Source organism: Pseudochaenichthys georgianus, chromosome 7 (genome assembly GCF_902827115.2).
Source record: "Pseudochaenichthys georgianus chromosome 7, fPseGeo1.2, whole genome shotgun sequence".
Classification (NCBI taxonomy): Eukaryota; Metazoa; Chordata; class Actinopteri; order Perciformes; family Channichthyidae; genus Pseudochaenichthys; species Pseudochaenichthys georgianus.
In genome coordinates, this window is record NC_047509.1 from 39,220,116 (window position 1) to 39,241,849 (window position 21,734).

Sequence of the window (21,734 nt, forward strand, 5' to 3'; positions counted from 1 at the left end):
TGGCCTCCGAGCCACTCCTTTAGCTCCAGCAGCCGGCGCCCTAACCACAGACTCGTTCCTGCACCCTTCTATTACTGGCCCAGAAATAAAAAATGTTTTTAAAGTAAATAGCAGTGCTATCCCTCACGGGTCATCTTGTTTGTGTTTCCTGTCCGCAGTGGACTGCTGGGACGGTCAGGACGGAGAGCCCATCGTGCACCACGGCTACACCCTCACCTCCAAGATCCTCTTCAAAGACGTCATCGAGACCATCAACAAGTACGCCTTCGCCAAGAACAAGTAAGTTCACACACACGCAGACACACACACATTCACAAACACTCCCTCGTTGTTAATATTCTCAATGTTCTATTTTTACCGTGGTTCGCATGCACACACATTCATACACTCCAATACATCACTTTCAATATCTTTCTACTGTGTGTGTGTGTGTGTGTGTGTGTGTGTGTGTGTGTGTGTGTGTGTGTGTGTGTGTGTGTGTGTGTGTGTGTGTGTGTGTGTGTGTGTGTGTGTGTGTGTGTGTGTGTGTGTGTGTGTGTGTGTGTGTGTGTGTGTGTGTGTGTGTGTGTGTGTGTGTGTGTGTGTGTGGCTGGCTTGGAGTGCACTTGCAGGGTGAGATGGGTTTCGTTCAGCTCAAGGCGTCTTTACTATGGAACGTGTTGCGATGCAGTGAGTCAGGTTGTAAAAGGCTCTCCCTGCGTGGGTCGGTGTTAGTCACTGTGCGACGCTGATGGCTTGTGAGGTGATGAGTACAGGCTTTTTATTTGATCAAAGACTATCTTGAATAATTTTACAATTCACGTATGCTTTTATCCAAAGCGACTTACAGAATCAACCATTAAGATATCAAACGGATGAGACATGCACGTCCAGGTATAAAGGAGCCAAACTGTTGTAAGTCCTGCTCCGTTGGCTGCAAATACAAACGTTATAGGTGCTTCGTACAGTAGAGATAATTTGTGTGTTTTTTCATTGTGTTTATTCGCCACGGTGCCGTGGAAACTGCAGGGTGTTCAGTGTGCAATGGATGATGGAAAGTGTCCCTGCTGTGCTGATATCAGTGGGGATCTTGTTCTACAGTTTCGGGCCAGGATAGCAACAGAGCGTGTTTTAGGGGGTGGATCCCTGTGTCACACTCACAGCGAGGGAGTAGTGAGCCGCCCGACGCAGAGCGAAGTTCATCTCCTCAAGTGTTTTGCCATGGAAGGACCGGATCCATCCACAGTGGGTCGGCCACGACCAGTGTCTGGAGGCAGAGGGAACAGAGAGGGAGGGGGGCTGGATGCATTGTGCTTTGTTGAGGACAGCGCGTTGACTCGGGAAAGTGTTCCACATATTGCGGAGTCTTAATGTGTATCACTGATTCTGACAGGAGAAGCCAAGAGATAGAGCCTTGGATGCTGTGATGAAATGGCAATGTGTTTTGAATGTATTTCAGAGTATGTGTTTGTCGCTGTATAAAAGAAACACGAATGTTTTCACGCTGATGTTAGCATTAGCTCAAGTAAATACCCACAGTGACCAGTAGATGGTTCGTCTTGTTAGTGGGTATTTGAACTGAACCTGTGAGGAGCTAGGCTTAGACTTTCGAGGGCTTTGTGAACATCAGTCTTTGTGTTACAAATATGTTATGCATGAAAGCATCCTTGCCACTAGGTACAGTAAGAAACATACAGTTCTGAGTCTGAAATGAGTCTGTGATCTTCAGAGCCGCTCACATTTATCTTAAAAACATTTTAATGATGTTAGGCTGTGGCGCAGTGGACTAGTGCGTTGGTGTTCAGGTTCAAACCCCACTGCAGTCAGCATGTCGTTGTGTCCCTGAGACACTTCACCCCAAATTGCTCCTGTGGGGATTGTCCACAGTATTATATATACAAATGGACTCTTTTCTTAATAAAACCAACAACTAGCTATGCAATTATCTTTTACACATAACAAATGCATCAATGCATCAGGCCATTATAAGGATAGTTTGTGCAGCCACTTAAAGTGGACCTATCATGCTATATTTGAAAAATATATTGTAGGGCCATACCTATACAAAACATGTCTGTGAAGTTTTTTGCTTAAAATTCCAAACAGATCACCCATTGTAGCCATGCCTCATGCTGCTCATACCCCTCTTTTGCAGCCCTGTTCCAAACAGGCTGATTCTGCTTTAAATTGAACGTCTGCTGCTAGCCACGCCCCTTTGTAGCGTCACGCAGCTTTCCCCTGCGAGATTTCTACCGGGAGATCTCAGCTAAACGCTGTGGTGATTAAATGCCATATTATGCTCCTAACCACTTCAAGCTTTATTTCTGAAACAGTATGGAGCTCAAACCTTCCTCTCTCGCAGGGTTTACCACAAGGACATTACGTTACACATACTCTCTCCAGTAGCCTACAGCGTTAGCTCTGAGTGTTAGCATGCTTGCTAATGTAAACACACAGCATATTACTCCCAAAACACGCCACGCATTGTTTCTGATACAGCACATAGCTTGACATGTTCTTTCTTATATATATATATCCTTTATCTAACCAGGTAAAAGACTCATTGAGATTAAAATCTCTTTTCCAAGAGTGACCTGGCCAAGAGGGGCAGCATGTACAAAGTTACAACAGATAAAACACAGACATGACAGGCAGACAAATACAGCTGTAAAACACAAATAAAATGGCACATTAGCCAGTCAATATGCAAAGTAAAACAAACTATTAAAGGTCATTCAAAACGGGCAACATTTAAAACGATTTTAGGATATACGAGCACTCACATCGACCAATGGTGTTGTGCAAATGTAGGAGGGAACCAACCCAAGAAGAGATTTATAAATAAAACCCAACCAATGGGAAAGTCTGCGAGCAGATAAAGTGTATATATTATGCATTATATTATTAATTATACATTATATTATGCATATAAAGTGCAATGGTGTACTCTATATCCACATCCAGTAATACATCGTGAGGCACAATGGTACACAGTGTCCAAGCTCTTTAGGCACCAGTCAGAGGCATTCATGTATAGCAGGTCACCACAATCTAATACAGGTAAAAACGTTGCAGATATCAAATGTTTCCTCGTCTGAAAAGAGAAACAGGATTTATTTCTGTAAAAGAAACCTAATTTTATTTTTAGCTTTGAAACAACATTTTCCGTGTGTAACTTGAAAGACAAGTTCTGTTTAATAAGAAATCCCAGATATGTGTAAGTGGTGACCCTCTCAATGTCAGTCCCTTGTGCAGTACACATCTTGGGTAGAATAGATGGTAATTGTTTGCCATTCGAAAATATCATCACTTTGGATTTTTCAGCATTTAATATAACTTTGGTTGATATAAATGGGTTTGTATGACATCAAAGGCAGACTGGAGGAAATCTAGACTTTGCTCTCTATAGAAGTGGAGGAACAATACATAACAGTATCATCTGCATACAAATTGGTAAGAAGCATTTGCTATTTTATTACATAACCTTGTTGCACACCCTTTGCTATCGGGAGGAAGGATAAATAATTTAAAAAGCAACCTACAGTATGCCTAGATAAGCCAGGATGATATGATCAACTGTGTCAAACGCCTTTGACAAATCAATAAATAGAGCTGCACAATACTTGTTACAGTCCAATGCCTCAATGATGTTGTTCACCACTTTAATATTAGCAGTTGTTGTGCTGTGTTGTTTTCTAAAACCGGATTGGTGAATTTAAGAAAATGAGGAGGAAGTTTGTCCGGACCTGCCGATATGTGTGGATCCAGATTCTGCAATGCTTTATGGACCTCTATCGCCTCGATAAAAGTGAAATTGAATAGCTGAGCCACGGGATGGGATGGAGGTGGTGAGGAATCAACGTTCTGTCCAGGGTCCGAATGTAGGGACTCAAACAAAGAACCAGATTCAATAACATGTTCATTAAAGCAGTTGAGAATGGCCGATTTGTCAGTGAGAGTTTGCGAGTCTGTAACAATGCAGGCTGGTAATTCATTTTTTGTTTCTGTTCCAAATGAGTTTTTTATTACCTTCCAACATTTCTTTTTTTTTTTTAACTAATGGACAATTTTCGATTTAAACCTCGATTTTTTTCAGTTTTTTTCTAAACAAACCAGACCAAGGCAAAATTGAAATACATATTTTCTTTATTAACACAATACAAATAAATGAGATTACCGAGTAGTCTAGGCCTATGTGAACAAATCAGTTGTTCAAGAATAAAAAAATAAAATAAAAACAGCACCACAGCACTTGGCTGTGCAAAGATTTTTTTAAATCAAACTGAAAAAAAAATCTCTTTTAGGCCATCCCTGAAAAAACAACAAATAATAAATAATGATAATGAAATGAATAATAAAAAAATACCCTCAAACAAAATAACATCCCTTTAACTTTCTAGGAAGTTGTCTACAGGTTTTTCGCGAGGAAGACAAGCCTGTCCACTGCCTCTGGCTTGAGGCATGCTCTTTGGCATGTTACAATGTTACCCCCGTACTGAAAACCCTCTCCGAAGGGGCACTTGTGGCAGGAATGGAGAGATATTTCTTGGCCAGATTACTCAGTCTTGGGAAATTAGCTTCATGTAGCTTCCACCACTGCAGTGGGTCTGTCTCAGATGACAACAAATAGGATGACAGCTCAGCTTCAATTTTGTCCTGCTCTGACTGGGAGGTAGAGGACACTGTCAGTAGTGATGTGTCGGTCGCGAACGAGCCGGCTCAAAGAGCCGGCTAGTTTAAGTGAACGACGGGAGCCGGCTCTCGTTTTTTTTTTTTTGTTTTTCGCGGAGGGAACTAGATCGGCATGAAGGCACATTATGCAATATGCACATTATCCCGCTTATTACACATGGCCACATTCTCAATAAAGTAACGACATGACTCCCAATATTAATTGAAATGCTTTTATGGATTTATAAAATGATTTTATTGATTTAAAAAACTGTTTTATGTATTGATTTAAATTTACATGCATCCGCTAAGAAAAGTAGTCTGTTGTTACTGTTTGAACTAACGTAGCAACGGCAGGAACTGCTTCGATAGTGTTTTTGAGGAGCTTTTTGATTACAGATTTGAAAATATCGTTGCTTGCTTTAAATGTAGCACAATTCATGATGTCAAACCTTGGAAAGTATCTAGATATCCCTGCCCTAATGCCAAAAGAACTGCACACTGAATATGTGTCGCCGTCTGATGTCTATGTCTGGACCGCTGTGTAAAAAGGAGGGTTTCTGCCCCATTACTTCTCTTCTTACTTCAATAAGAATAAAACACGGAGGACGGAGATCTCTTTTTGTCCCCCTCTTCTCCCCGCTGCAGCCTAGCAGCTGATCTCAAAGGCTCCCCTCTACTGCAGGGTGGCGTGGTCAGCTGCAGCTCACAGAATCAGCCCCCTGAAAAAACAGCGCTGGAAAGAGCAAATGGAGCGAAATGAGGCATGGCTAAAATGCAGGATCTGTTTGGTATTTTGAAAAAAGATATATATATTATATACTTTATATAGGTCGATACAGTAGCCCCCTTTTTTAAATAGTTTTTATAGGTGTTGCCATCTGTTTTGTGTAGCGTGGTTCTACAAGCAAGTCAGTGCATTCATTGGGTGGTATCAGAGAGTTACACGGGTCTGTAAATGCAATGAAAACAATTGGCCACAGCAAATAATTTATATTAAACATGTAATTTTTACTTTTGAATACTTCAGTACAAAGGATGTGTTGAATAATTTAAGTGATATATGTGTACACAGAGCTGCTGATCGGGTAGTCACAGGCAATGTGGCTGAGTTTTGTGCGCGTTCTGGAAAGTGAGAGAGTAAGCTACTACGGAGTCCCTTAAAGCAAAAGAAATCTGCGGAGTCTAGAAATGTTTTTAAATCGCAATTTTTCGGTTCAGCCATTTCACAAACCGTAGGAAAGTAAAAATGCAAATTAATCGTTAGAACTGAAAAAATCGCCCAGCCCTACTAGTAGTATTAGAAATGTAGTACTCAGATTTAGCCTTTTTAACTAGGAAGGTGAAACGATTTCGGAGCTGTCTAAAAATAATCCAATCCACTTGGGATTTCGATGTTCTGGCCCTTGACCAGGCAATATCCCTTTCTTTTAGAATGCTGGCCAGTTGAGGACTGAACCAGGGATGTTTTAGCCCTTTCACCCTAAATTTGCGGAAAGGAGCATGTTTGTTTATAATTCTAGTAAAAGCCTCATGAAAATAATCCCATGCCAGTTCAACATCACTAATGAGAGAGATCGTGTTCCAATCAAAATCCCACAGGTCATGAAAAAATGCTTGCTCGCAGAATTGTTTAAAGTCACGTTTAAAAACTATTTGTGGTTTTGTTTTTGGAAGCTTAGCTTGCCTGATTGTAGCTATAGCGCAATGGTCACTCATATCATTTGCAAAAATACCAATATCCAAAAACGTATGAGGCACATTTGTTAAAAATAAGTCGATAAGAGACGATTTATCTTGGTGTTTAAGATTAGGACGAGTTGGGCTATTGATAAATTGCATAAGATTAAAAGAGTCACAGGTTGATTTAAAACTATCGGAGACAGAGGACAACCAGTCCCAGTTAAAGTCTCCAGCAAGTAAAATCTCAGCAAGATAACTGATGACTCAGTGATGATAAAGCCTCAATGCTTTCTGAAGGGGGTCTATAGCACCCTACAACAGTGAAAAACTGACCCTTAAGAAGTTCCAATCTCAGCGCAAGTAGTTCAAATTGTCTGCTAAGAGACACAGATGATTGGATGGTAGCATGACATTTTGTTTTTACATAAATTGCGACACCACCACCTTTTCTGGGACGGTCACAACGAAACACATTGTAACCCTTAATTGCAATGTCTTTGTCCGTGATAGATTTCTTTAGCCAAGTTTCAGATAAAACAAGAACGTCAGAATCAGAGGATTTTGCCCAGATTCTCATGTGGTCCATTTTAGGAAGTAGACTTCTGACATTTATGTGGATGATACCAAGACCCGACCTTGCTTTAAAATCATCAGGGGTACTCAGACAATTAAAATCTGGTCCAGGGTTTGGATGAACATTTCCTGATAGTAGGAGCAGGATAACGATGAAACATTTCCTTTTCACCCAAGTTGTTGTTTGCATATTCATTATATAGGCCTATCACTCTCTTTCCACCATAGGAATATCAGTTCATTGAAAACAACCAGTTATAAGGACTAAAAAGACGAATAAGACAAGGTAGAGTCATGAGATACTTGGAGATTAGAATGCTCCAATTTACAGAGCTCTTAAACAAAGTAGAATCCCAGTTTGTGTCTTTACTAAGGAAGACAAGATGAGGCACATGTTGGTCTTCATACCCTTCACGCACCTCATATGGATGGAGAATAGTCAGTAGGAGAAAAATTGGTATTAGGAGAAACATGCTGGGTGACATGTGTCAGGAGGTACAGAGAGGGCCTGCTGAAGAAATCCAGAAATCAGCACAGGAAACCCGTCCGCGTTTTCCGTCCTGCCGAAGTTGAGAAATGCCAGATCTGCGAGGTGAGAATCCGGTCAGGACTTTCAGTCCTCCCGAGAAAGAAGATGACGTTGTTTGACGTCTCATGTAAACAGCCACATAAATGAGCACAATAAGCTTATAATGTAATAATAAGAATCAGTCTTTCTAATGTTATATAAAAATAGCCTCCACATGTGTTATGTGTGCCGGAGACGATAGGTTGGGACGTGTCACGTCGGCCAGATGTCGCCAATGACGTTATAGGAGTGAAGATTCTGGATCTGCTTGTTAGCACCCCCCTTTTTTTGTGGACTTTTTTTTTAGATGTGGGTACGGAGTAAAAGAGAAAGGGTTGTGTTTTCTGACACTTTGTGAGTTCCCTGATGCACCGGAGACACATATTTATGTATAAAAGACATCAAAAAGTGCGTTTTGCATATATGACTGAAACAGACGCATGAATATGTAACACCAGCATATGGTTGTCTTATATTTGATTTGTGTGAAAGGTGTTTAACACGTCACTACACAATCTTTCAGGTGATAAACTGGGTTTAGATCTGTGAGGAGGAAACTGGTGTAATTGTAAGTGAGCTCTCGTATCCGTGTTAACCAACAATAATAGAATCCTACTCTCACCTGTGCGTATGCAGACACACACACACACACACACACACACATAATGTTCCACCACAATATACAAATTAAAGAGCTAGCATTTTGCAGTCCTTTTCGCCAGTTATAACAAGACTTCAACCAATGTGTTGCAAGTTGCCTTGAGGAGCACTGAAGGGTCCCTAAAATGCACATGCCCCAAACGTCCTCCAAAATAGGGACTGCAGAAGTGTATTTTCAAGTAGTTCTTAACAAAAGACTTAAAAAAGGACATAACCCTGTCACAAGGACGTATGTTTCCTGAACCCTACAGACAATCACATCTACACTTGTGCAAATGTTCTCCTTTAAAAAAATTATTCAGATTAATACAAGCTGCCCTGAAGATCAAAGACTCATTTCAGACCCAGAACTGTGTGTTTCTAACTGTACCTGGTAGGCAAGGATGCTTTCATTCATACATACAGTGGGGCAAAAAAGTATTTAGTCACCAATTGTGCAAGTTTTCCCACTTAAAAAGATGAGAGAGGCCTGTCATTTTCATCCTAGGTATACCTCAACTATGAGAGACAAAATGAGAAAATGAAATCCAGAAAATCACATTTTCACATTGAATTTATTTGCAAATGATGGTGGAAATTAAGTATTTGGTCAATAACAAAAGTTCATCTCAATACTTTGTTATATACCCTTTGTTGGCAATGACAGAGGTCAAACGTTTTCTGTAAGTCTTCACAAGTTCTTCACACACTGTTGCTGGTATTTTGTCCCATTCCTCCATGCAGATCTCCTCTAGAGCAGTGATGTTTTGGGGCTGTCGGGTTATTCCAACCCAGTTTAGATTTAACCACGCCCACTTCCGCATTACGCAAGAACGTAGCTCTACGCGATAGCGTCATCGACTTCTTCTTCAGCAGTTATAGCGGTCGCGGTAAAGCAGGATATTGAATAGTTGTTTTTTGTCTTTCCAAAGGATTTGTTGACTGAAAGTAAACGATCCTGTAATCAAAGCCATATCGAAGAGTCCTGAGATTGTACTACTGGTGTTTTATCATCTATAAATAGCCTGTGTGTATTCTCAAATGTCGTTTTCAGGACAAACAAAAGACGTTTTAAATATCTTATCAGCTAGTGTAAGTGCAGAAATATTGAATATAACCTTGACTATTACTGTGTACTTCATTTATCTGACAGCATTATTTAATGATACTATTTTATATATATATATATACACACATTTATTCATTTATAAACATATAAACACACACTTATATGTACTCACACATGTATTTATTCAGTTATACACATACAGCATTATTTAATGATACTGTAACGTATATATATATAGTGTATATATGTGAGTGTGTGTATAAATGAATGAATTCATCTGTGTGTATAACTGAATAAATACATGTGTGAGTACATATAAGTGTGTGTTTATATGTTTATAAATGAATAAATGTGTGTATATATATATATATATATAAAATAGTATCATTAAATATTGCTGTCAGATAAATGAAGTACACAGTAATAGTGTATGCATGTGCGGGTCATGGTCAAATATCTGGATTAAGAGGTTGCTTTTTCTTTGCACAGCATGAAAGAAAGGCGAAATCAATGGGCTGTGATTTTAGTTTTTTAAGCAGACGTTGAGTTCAATAATTTGTACGGCCCTCGAAGGATGTTGTAAAAATTGAAATGGCCCTTGAGAGGAAAAAGGTTCCCCACCCCTGCTTTACACGGATCAGTCGTCCTGGTCCCTTTGCAGACAAACAGCCCCAAAGCATGATGTTTCCACCCCCATGTTTCACAGTAGGTGTTCTTTGGATGCAACTCAGCATTCTTTCTCCTCCAAACACGTCTAGTTGACTTTTTACCAAAAAGTTCTATTTTGGTTTCATCTGACCATATGGCATTCTCCCAATCCTCTTCTGGATCATCTAAATGCTCTCTAGCAAACTTCAGACGGGCCTGGACCAGGGTTTCCGTTAGCCGGTAATTACCGGTTTTTAGCTGGTAAAATTTATAAAAAACCGGTAAATTCAAAACCTGACAGTCAAAATGTCTGGTAATAATTAGGGAGGCTCCGATCGATCGGCCGCCGGTCATTATCGGCCCATATTCACTCTTAATAGTTTGATCGGTGCTCTCTATAAAGGCCGATCAGGAGAGCTGGATCTGATCCATATGGACATAAACGCGAGTGAAGTGTAACCGGACGCGAGAGATCAGATCAGCTGCTGAGTCTGACCGAGACACGCAGCTCTGCAGGATCACCTGAAGCCCCGCCCTCTGTTTAGCGGGCTGCAGGAGCTGCTTGAGAAACTGACAGGCTGTCAGGAGGGAGAGAGGGGAAAAGAGAGGATCCGTTTCTCCCGTGTTATTATTCAAAGTTGATGTAAACTTCTGAATAATGTACGTTATCTACTACAAGTAGTTTGTTTGAATGTAATAATTATGTTGTTTGTGGAATCATTTATTGAAAAATGAATCTGAATTTTTCGATCTGTTACGATTATAAACTGAAGCAATATAAAAATGAGCCCCGTGAACTGAGTTTTAAACTGAAGCATATCTGCTCATAGTCCGGTAATTACCTGCTAACGGAAACTCTGCTACACAACTATTATTATTATTATTGAAATATGACCGGTAAGTTTCAAATTAGTCCGGTAAAATAAATTCTGCCCGGACATTTGACCGTCGAGAAAAAAATCCTAGCGGAAACCCTGGCCTGGACATGTACTGGCTTAAGCAGGGGGACACGTCTGGCACTGCAGGATTTGAGTCACTGGCGGCGTAGTGTGTTACTGATGGTAGCCTTTGTTACTTTGGTCCCAGCTCTCTGCAGGTCATGGACTCGGTCCCCCCGTGTGGTTCTGGGATCTTTGCTCACCGTTCTTGTGATCCCTTTGACCCCATGGGGTGAGATCTTGTGTGGAGCCCCAGAAGGGACGGGTGGCGCAGTGGTCTGTGCATCTGATTATCAGATCAAGGGGGGTGCTGGGGAACTCCAGTTCGAAACCCGCTCCTGCCGCCACTGCGTCAGGCCGTTGTGTCCTTGGGCAAGACACTTCACCCGGACTTGCTCCTGTGGGTATTGTCCACAGTACATGTATGATACCAATGTGTAAAAGCACCTCGATGACTTCGAGGCGTGAAGATGGACGGTGTGGCGCAGTGCGCTGTGCAATGATCATCAGATCAAGGGGTGAAACCCGCCGCCGGTGTGTCCTTGGGCCAGACACTTCACCTGAACTTGCTCCTGTGGGTATTGTCCACAGTGACCACCATAAAAAATATGTGTAATGTGTATCTGTAAAGCGCTTTGAGCACTGGAAAAGCGCTATAATAACCTGCAGATTCAGTCTTCCCATCCTCGTGCAGGTTCACAATTTTGTTTCTGGTGTCCTTTGACAGCTCTTTGGTCTTGGCCATAGTGGAGTTTGGAGTGTGACTGTTTGAGGTTGTGGACAGGTGTCTTTTATACTGATAACGAGTTCAAGCAGGTGCCATTAATACAGTTAACGAGTGGAGGACAGAGGAGGCTCTTAAAGAAGAAGTTACAGGTCTGTGAGAGCCAGACATCTTGTTTGTTTGGAGGTGACCAAATACTTATTTTACCGAGGAATTTAACAATTAATTCATTAAAAATCCTACAATGTGATTTCCTGGATTCTTTCCCCCCCTTCCGGTCTTTCATACTTGAAGTGTACCTAGGATGAACATTACAGGCCTCTCCTTTTTAAGTGGGAGAACTTGCACAATTGGTGGCTGACTAAATACTTGTTTGCCCCACTGTATATTTGCTGATAGATATAACACCTTGCTGTTTTAAACACCAGGAGTGATATTCCCAAAACATCTAAAGTCTAACTGTAACTACCAGAGGTGTGGACTCAAGTCACATGACAAGTCACCAATTTGATGACTCGAGACTCGACTTGACAAAATCGCAAAACACTTGCGACTTGGACTTGAACACCAATAACTTGGGACTTGACTTGGACTTGAGCCTTCTGACTTGAGGTGACTTGATACTTTAATTCAGAGGTCTCCAACACGCCGATCGCGAGATGCCGTTAGAAGAGCAGACTCCCGTTGGGGAGAGCAGCATCTCCAGCCGCTCCTACTCTTGCTGAGAATCCTTGCAGGCAGGGGCGGGTCTTTATTTAGCTGGGCCGCCATGCGGCCAATCATATGCGAGGACACACTAGGATCATACCATTATGTGAAAGAAGGGTGGGGGGCACAGCAGGTGTAGTGGTACAGGCCAGCTGCACAGAGCGACTGGGAGACGGATTTAAATGCTAGAGCGTCGGAAAAAGTCAAGAAATGAGCTAAAACTGAGAAAAGAAGCAGCATCTGGCTGCTTTTCAATGATATTGGAGAAAGCAAAGCTGAGTGCAGGATTTGTAAAATGAAAATAACCTTCAGAGCAGGGTTTTTTTTTTTTGGTAACCAGGATTTATTGTCAGAGGTGGGAGAAGTTCAAATCTTGTACTTGAGTAAAAGTACCAGAGTTTAGGAATACTCGGTTACGATAAAAAGTCCTGCATTCAAAATGTTACAAGTAAAAGTACAAAAGTATTAGCATCAAAATATACTGAAAGTAGCCTACCACCTGCAGAGGGATCTAGATTCAGGTGTTCTTTTCCCCAGAGCCCGCCTCGCTGCACATTATCCCTTGCATAAAGATAGATTGTGGGTCCCTCATAACATGTTGTACACAGTGGGAATAAACATTCTGGTCACCTTAACATCAGGGATCTTATCCATTAAACTCCTTCTGAATCAAACCGTAACGGTAGCCTAACCGTACTGATCCTTCTTAAATTAGAAAAAAACACGTTGAATAGGTCTACAGGTATCTGATCGGATATTTGTTAAGATCCATATGTCACGGATAGGATCATATTCTGTGCTAAATAAGAGACATGTATTCATTTACAAAACATCGCCATGTTTTTATTTAACTAAATAATATTGTTTAATTCACGTAGGCCTAGGTGTAAGTACAAAACATCGCTATGTTTTTTCATCAGGAAATGCAGCCCGGCTCAAACATACAGCGATGTCCTCTCACAGTACCATGGAAAAGTGAAAGTGACCAGAGAGGAGTGATGATTGGTTAACGCGGGGTAACATTTCAGGGTAAGCCAATCAGAGACAGAGTTGGGCGGGTCTTGCCTTATGGGCAAAATACACAGACACACAAACACTTGCTAACACACACACATACACGGCAACGCCCACCACCAGCACACACACTATGGCAGATGCAAGTATCAGCGAGAGCAGCAGCGCATTTACAACTTGGAGATAAAACCACTATTTTCAATTTGTGGGGATAAAGGACGCACACAATATTATGGTCAAATGTAAACTGTGTGCAGGACAGAAAGCATTGTCCACATCGAATAACAGCAATGCCAATCTCCTGGAGCACCTAACTCATGTACATGAGGCTATCAAACTAGTCGCCAAAGACCCCACCGTCTCAACCACCGGCAGTGACCCAGATGGAGCAACACCATCTAAACAGCCAAACAACGATTTTTTTAAATCGCCACATGTCACTCAGAGTCAACTAAACAGATTGATTGCTGAAAATAGTTTGTTTGTCTTCAGTGTCAGTCTGACATATCTAATTGTTACTGCCAATAGAGTGTAGTTCTTGTTTAATTGTTACACTGCCAACATAGTGTAGTTGTTGTTAATGTGTACACTGTGGTGATTGACATTATTCACCCACGGATCTATGGGTTGGGGTATTGTTCTGCACGGACATTTTAGTGAACCGGACTTCCTGTTTCCGCCGGTCTTCGCTTCCCGGGAATGAATTTGTGTACAATGGTTTTCTGATGCTAAATAAAAGTCTAGCTTGTACCCTTGATACCCCGCCTCCGACTCCCGTCTCTCGGCACCACAACACTGCCAAAAGAGTGTCGTTGTTTTTCAAATCAAATCAAGTTTTATTTATATAGCACATTTATAAACGATTTTTGGTCGAGCCAAAGTGCTGTACATATAATAAAAATAGCCTACAGTAGAGACACTTTACAGCAAATACAACAGCACAGATTGTTTTAGTTTTTATTTCAGATTGCACTACTTAGAACTTGATTGTTGAGGCTACAATAAAGATGCCTGCTTTATTGTTATTGCACAGATTACAGATTGCAGTGTAGCTTCTAACGGTGCAACAAGCAGTAAAGTGAAAAGTAATGTACACAATCTACAGAATAAAATATAGAATGAATTGAATGATAAATAAACAGTGAGCTTGGGTATGAATACACTAGCAGCCTGTGAGCAGTATTAACAGTGTGTATGAATATGCTAAGATATATAAAGTATGAAAACGGTAAGCAGCGCAAGTATAGTATACAATATATGGATATTAATTTCATGATAAACATTGTGGAACAATGATGAAAAATGTGAATGGAAGTGGCGACGTAAAACTGACACAAAACAGCAACAAACCAAAATCTTTTGAGAAGCCCGCACCCCCCGTGTTGCCTGTATGCTGCAAACTCTTTGTTGGCCATCGGAATGTGTGGAGTAAGTCTCCCAAGCACATTCCACAGCCCTCCCCCCCCTCCTGTGATCTTCCAGCCCCCAGTCTGTAGGTTTGTGTTTGCATATGTCAGTGTTAATTTTGGCAGCTGTTTTTGATTTAGTCTTTAGACGAAAATGGTTATTAGTTTTAATCACATTTTAGTCATTCCTATCCTCAAATACGTGTTAGTCTAGTTTTAGTCGACGAAAACTCAAAACGTTTAGTCGATGGAAAATTACTTTTTAGTCAACTTTTAGTCAAAATGTGTCTCTCTACTCTCTGAACGCTCCGTCCCCGGCAGATCTCTGTGTCCGCTGCAGCATGTCTGTTAGGCCCCGCCCCCCGCACACAGAGAGACACAGGGAGATCGCTCTTCTGGAGTGAAGAGAGCGGAAATAATGATATTGCAAGTTAGAAACGTAAGATGCATTTTGACAGACAAGATGGACACTTGGGGGAAAATATGCTGCATTTTGAATGTCCGATAGTCCACCATTAACACCTTAGTCCCGTCTCGTCTCGTCAACGCAAACTAAATATACATTTCGTCATAGTTTTCGTAATCAAGAATCTATTTTTAGCTCGTCATCGTCTCGTCTTAGTCATGTAAAAAAGGTTGTTGATGAAAAAAACGTCGTCATAGTTTTCGTTGACGAAATTAACACTGGCATATTTAAACTGTCGCACTTTCTGTTGTTTCTATCGCGCATTGCCGGTACGAAAGGGTTTGTGCCGGAAATATCAAACATTTAATAAAAGTGAAAAACAATGAACAAGACTTAACGTATTCATCATAATTAATTATATTTATTTCGTTTGGATGTAGGATTTTTTACTTTGTTTAGAGCAGTGATCTTCTCTGCAGCAGAGAGCTAAGCGCTGTCAGACCGGACCTAACCCTGAAAAGTATTATCATATGTTATTAACCCTTTGGAGTCCTGGGCTAATTTGGCCATTTGATTACCTCACCCCCTCCCTGGTAAATACATCCTGTTCAGCAGAATCTACAGTTTCCAGTATTTTCCGTTTCGTAAAATGATAAAATACGGCGAAGATTAATATTTTTCAAATATATGCTTCCATTATTCATACTTCTGAAATATATCTGTATTAACTTTATATCATCGTATGTCCGTGTTTATTGGGTCTTTTTGCATGAAACAAAGACTGGCATATAGTTTCAAGCCAGTACTTTCGACATAAATACACATATACATCCTGTTGAGCAGGATCTACAGTTTCCAGTATTTTCCGTTTCGTAAAATGATAAAATACGGCGAAGATATTAAAATATGTGCTTCCATTTTTCATACTTTTGAAATGTATTAACTTTATATCATCGTATCTCCGTGTTTACTGGGTCTTTTTGCATGAAACAAAGACTGGGATATAGTTTCAATCCAGTACTGTTTCGACAGAAACACACGGCAATGTTGTCCGGACTGTTGTTTTTATGCGGCACAGGCTTGAACAGGTCATGTGATCTGATCACGCCGGCGTGACGGTCGACTTCAAAGGGTTAATATTAAATACATATAAGTATTTTTACAACTTGTATTTAGAAATACTCTACTCTACTGTTCATCCATTCAATGTGGCATCTGCTATAATGGGGTTAATGTATGATATTACTTAATAATACAATACATTATAATATATGATATGATAATTACATTTTAGTTTTATTCATTTCTTATTTCATAGTTTCTCATTATTATTATTTTTATCACTCATCTTATTTTTGATTTTATTAATCTGTGTGAATCTGTGCTGTCCTGTTTTTCACTCTCACCCTGTTGCTGTTTGAACTACTGAATTTCCCCACGGGATTAATAAAGGTCCATCTTATCTTATCTTAATGTATAAGTTGATTTACTTCAATCTACTGTACTGTGTAAAAACACCCCAACAATATTACAAGAACTATACTGCATAAAGCAAACTATATACTTTATTTGATCTAAAATAATGATGTTTTTTCATTATAGTAGCTTGTGAAAACCATACAGTAACAAATAAGTGATTAAATGCTACAGTATTCAGCAAATACAACTGCAGAGCTGCAAACATTGCAAACAGACTAAGTTGCCACCCAGTTGTCTTTGTGTATTTTGTGAATGAAGCGCCATCTCATGGTTAAATCCTGTAATTGAACAAATGGGGAAATTTGGCAACGCCCTCTAGCAATTTGGCAACACCCCCAGCCACTGGCATCCGCTGGGCTTTTGACTGGGACACACCCATTTGAGTCTGATCTGGAGTGCTACATCTGTAGCTGACGCTTTTATCCAAAGCGACTTACAGTAAGTACATTCGACCAGGAAGATATAACCTTGAATAAAACAGAATCATATAAGTACATCAGGTTTCATAGAGCCAAACATTTCAAGTGCTGCTCAACTGGCTTTAGATAAGCCAGCCCTTTATTAGTATATAAGTGCTCTGTTAGCAGTTCTTAGTTAGTAATTCTATCGCTCGAAGTGGAGTCGAAAGAGATGAGTTTTCAGTCTGCGCCGGAAGGTGTGTAAGCTTTCTGCCGTCCTGATGTCAAAGGGAAGCTCATTCCACCATTTTGGAGCCAGGATAGCAAACCCACGTGTTTCTGCTGATGGGAACTTGGGTCCCCCTCGCAGCGAGGGTGCAGCGAGTCGTTTGGCTGATGCAGAGTGGAGTGCACGTGCTGGGGTGTACGGTTTAACCATGTCCTGGATGTAGGAAGGGCCAGATCCATTCGCAGCATGGTACGCAAGTACCAGTGTCTTGAAGTGGATTCTAGCAGTTACCGGAAGCCAGTGGAGGGAGCGGAGGAGCGGCGTGGTTGCATTACATTTGGTGAAAAGCACTTAATGACTTGTTTAAGACTCGTTTTGTCAAAGTTTAGGACTTGGACTTGACTTGAACTTGCCCATCCTGACTTGAGACTTGACTCGGACTTGAGCGCAAAGACTTGAGACTTGACTCGGACTTGCAAAACAATGACTTGGTCCCACCTCTGGTAACTACTGCTGTGGTCAAGTTAAAGTAACTATGAACAAGACCACTACGACTAGAGAATGTGAGTCTGTGCTTGAGATAAATGCTAACATAAGCATGCTTAACATGCTAACCACTAAACACAGAGTAATAGTGGATATGTCATTAGTTTTGCAGGGGTTTGGTCATGACCTAAAGGTGTTTAAGGTTAACATAGTTCATCCTCTCGGGACCATGCATGTCTGTGCAAAGTGTAATAGCAATCAATTACTAGAGCCGTGCTGCTAGCATAGCTAAGTATAAGACACAAGCTCTGACATTTCCACATGTTAGGTTAAGAGTAATTCCCAAAGCATTTTAGGCTACATATACATTTAAACGTAATGAAGCGCCAATCAGCTCAAGTGTAAAATGACAGTTTGCAGCGCTGATGAGTTCTTAGCCGTCCTTAGGGTCCGATATGTTTGGCGGTTCATGAATCTACATTAAGCACATTAGATAAATAAATGGAGATAATCTATTGAGCATCCTTGGCCTTCCAGATGGAACCGGTCTGAAACCAATAAAGAATGACCCCATCAATGCGTCTTTGAGCACCAGGAAAAGCGCTATAAAAATGAAATGTATTATTATTATTATTATTATTATCATTATCAAAAGGTCTTGAAATTCGATATTATAGGTGCTAAATGCAGATACTCAACAAGACTTGTAATGACATTCCATTGAAGATTATTTTGAGAATGTTGTACCTTTTTCAAGTAATACATGTTATCTAATTCCTGCTGAGTGTTATTGGAATGTCCTTACTGTGGTATACTATCTTAACACTGATACATATTCCTAAATAAATAACTGTTCCCTCTTTTCCTCCTCGATCTTTTATGCCTCTCACTACCATCTGTGTTGTGATTTTCTCTCAGCTACCCGGTCATCCTCTCCATAGAGAACCACTGCAGTGTTCCCCAGCAGAAGAAGATGGCGCAGTACCTGATTGAGATCCTGGGGGACAAACTGGATGTGTCCAACATCAGAGCCGAGGCGTCTGGACGCCTGCCGTCTCCAGAAACACTCAGGGGCAAAATCCTCGTCAAGGTAGAGTCACGGCGTGGATGTTAGACTCAGAGGAAGTTTAAAAAGTGACTTGGCCCTCAGGCAGCTCACGTGTTAGGAGATAGTGACATGATCAGATGTGATTAGAAAGTGTTTGGAGAAGAAAACAAAAAATTAATCTCGACTGGGAAGGAATACAAATGTGAAGTTGTGTTAGGACTGTGTTTGGTATATGTAGACTCAAGACTGCCTTTTTATCTGGTCTGTGTCGTACTAAAACTATATCCTAAGTCCTGCTCTCTACAGATAACGAGCTATGCAAGTGTCAGGAAGCCCTGGGCTTTGTCTCTAAGGCCAGGAATATATCTTTTTCTACGGAGAAAATACAGGGGGCCTTTCTCATTTCACAAATGTCCCCTCCTCGACTCCTATCCTCGACTCCTATCCTTGTGTCTTAGAGCCCAGAGTTGGGTGTTACGCGTTACTGTAATAATATTACTTTTGTCAGTAACGGAGTAGTGTAACGCGTGACTTTTATAATTCAGTAATCACACTACAGTTACTAACATTGCCCCGACACGCGTTACTTCGTTACTTACTAAAATCAGTCATAATCACACTGACAGACAAGAGGGGTTTCCACCGCAGGTTTATATGTAGCCTACGTAATCTGCGCGATGTGCGCGTCCACATCTCCACGTGCAGTGCTGCATAAACATGGCTGAGTCAGCGATAACTTTCATGGGGTGGAGGTATGCCCATTATTTTGTGTTCGTCCGAGGAATAGACAGGAATGTGACGGTGAGGTGCACACCGTGTCCAGGCCAGAAGCGGTTATCCACTGCTGCAGGGACGTGCACAGGTACGGGCTAATGCTGCCCACGGTGGCCTGCCCCTCTGGAGAGAGCGAGAGCTTGTTTTTCTTTTTTCTGTTGTGGCCGAATCAACAAGATGAGCCCACAATTAGTATCGTAGCGTCTCGCTGCGGGAAACACACATTGTCAGCGCTGTCATCTGCCGGTGCGTTAAGACCACCTCAGTGTCGGATTTTGGAAACTTGATTTTGAGTTGTCTCATGGCAGTTAGGGTATGAGGGACAACCCAGGGGACTTTACTTCCTCTTGATACCGGCGGTTATTTACAAAAAAACACCTACATATAGCTACTTGTTGTTATTGTGCTTCTGTCTTCTCATCTGTAAACTCCCTCAACGGGGCCGCTCACTCTCTTTTCTTGATCGCCCTCTCACGGGTGAACAGTTCAATGTCCCGCTTCATTGTAGGAATTCTGCCATGTCTCTACCACTTTAGTTTGACCATCTCTGTTACTAAGTTATGGAATACTAAATAAATAAGTAATTAGATACCTTACCGTTACTGCGCTCATAAAGAATGATAAGAATAATGCGTCTTGAACTGGTTTCATTAATTAGTGTCTTGACGTTTCACAGACTGTTAGCTTGTTGTGCTAGCTGGTAGCCTATTTTATTAAAGGGAATATAAAAAGAAAGACTTGTTATGTCTTCCTTATTGCAATAGTAATTGGGGGTGCAAGTGGAGTCTCGCAGAGGCAAAACTGTGGCGCGCTTACACTGTAGGTGCGCCGCAGTCTGCGTGATCGGCCTGTAGGGAGGGGCGGGCCGGCCCTGCGAGTAAAGTAACGAGAAAAGTAACGAGTTACTTTATGTAGAGAGTAACGAAGTAGTGTAATATATTGCTTTTTTTTAGTAACGACCCCATCTCTGGTCCCGCCCACAGGAGATGCGAGCGGAGGAGCCGAGGAGAGAGGAGGGGAAGCAGCAGGCGGTTAGAGAAATGAGAACTCCTCTCCTCTGAGCGGTCATTTTAAAGAGACGTCCATTAATGAAGACAGGAGGCACAGCAGCCCTCTGTCTGATGGACAGATGTGTTCATGACCACTTATATATCAGAGACAGGATATACCCCCCCCCCCCCGTCGCATCTACGCACACACACACACACTGTACCACGCGCACCTACACACTGTACAACACGCACCTACAGCTCCTAAAGCATATAATATCAGGATACAACCGTTGTGTATTTTATTATGTGAAGCACTAAATAATTTTAGAAACATATCGACTCTTTGTTTGTAGATATCTACTAAACTAAAGCAAATACAGAGAGTAGGCCTGTTATACTGAGTGATATATATTATACACACTGCTCTGCTTTCTGCACGGACCTCACAGCTGTTCTCTCTGTAAACATCGCATTGCGATGAAAGCAGTTAATAAAATAATATCCAGGGGATGCATGCAGAGCTGTCATTGGCTGAGATCAGCCCGGCCGTGCGCCACGACTCTTTGAAACATCTCTGTTGCCGGAAATACACCCGCGGAGGATTCGTATCCTCGGTTATAGCTCCTCCTGGCATGGTACGCTGAAAACCATGTCCGGGTCACTACCGGAGGACCGAGGAGTGGAGGAGGGGAAGTTAGAGGAATAAGAAAGGCCCAGACAAACAAAGCTCCCCAGCTGGAATATAGTGGTGCAGGAAGGAGTCCTCAACCCTTCTTATTATTGTTCTTTGAGGTGTTTTGGTGCTTTACTGCCACCTTCTGCCCTGGAGGGTGGAGCAGTAGATTGGTCAGAAAAAGAAAACAAAAAAGCACTAAATTCTCTTTATTACAGTTGTTCTTTAGAAAAATGGACTGAGTCCTCGACTCGGAATTAACCAGCATTTAAGCACTGATTGGCTCTCTGGTCTCAAAGTCGATGGTTTTTGAAAAAATGTTGGTTAGATGCCTGAAATAAGATATGTGGTTAACACACGCTGAAGATCTTTCACGTTTTGTTCAACGACATAAAAACATACCCCCTGCATCTATGTGTTCTAAGAACGGCAGTTTCTAACAAGTGACTAAATCAGACTACTAAACAACATCATGCTGAACCTGAATCGCCTTTAGTTCAGCCTTGATGACGTGAAGTCATGTGACCGTCGTGAAGATCATTGATAGTTACATGTCTCCTTTCTGGCAGTTGCATTCACCTGTAGCTAATATAAAGGAAATTAGCCTCATCATCAAATCATCTCTTGAA

General features: G+C 41.3%; 1 protein-coding gene across 2 annotated transcripts in view; it reads left to right on the forward strand.

Annotated features, from left to right (window-relative positions):
- Window positions 1–21,734, forward strand: part of plch2a (phospholipase C, eta 2a) — a 334,996-nt gene that overhangs the window by 258,749 nt on the left and 54,513 nt on the right. For both annotated transcript variants that reach the window (XM_034087852.1, XM_034087851.1), the window contains 2 exons: window positions 159–279; window positions 18,537–18,708. In XM_034087852.1, the coding sequence (XP_033943743.1) occupies window positions 159–279; window positions 18,537–18,708 (293 nt within the window). The remainder of the gene's footprint in view (window positions 1–158; window positions 280–18,536; window positions 18,709–21,734) is intronic.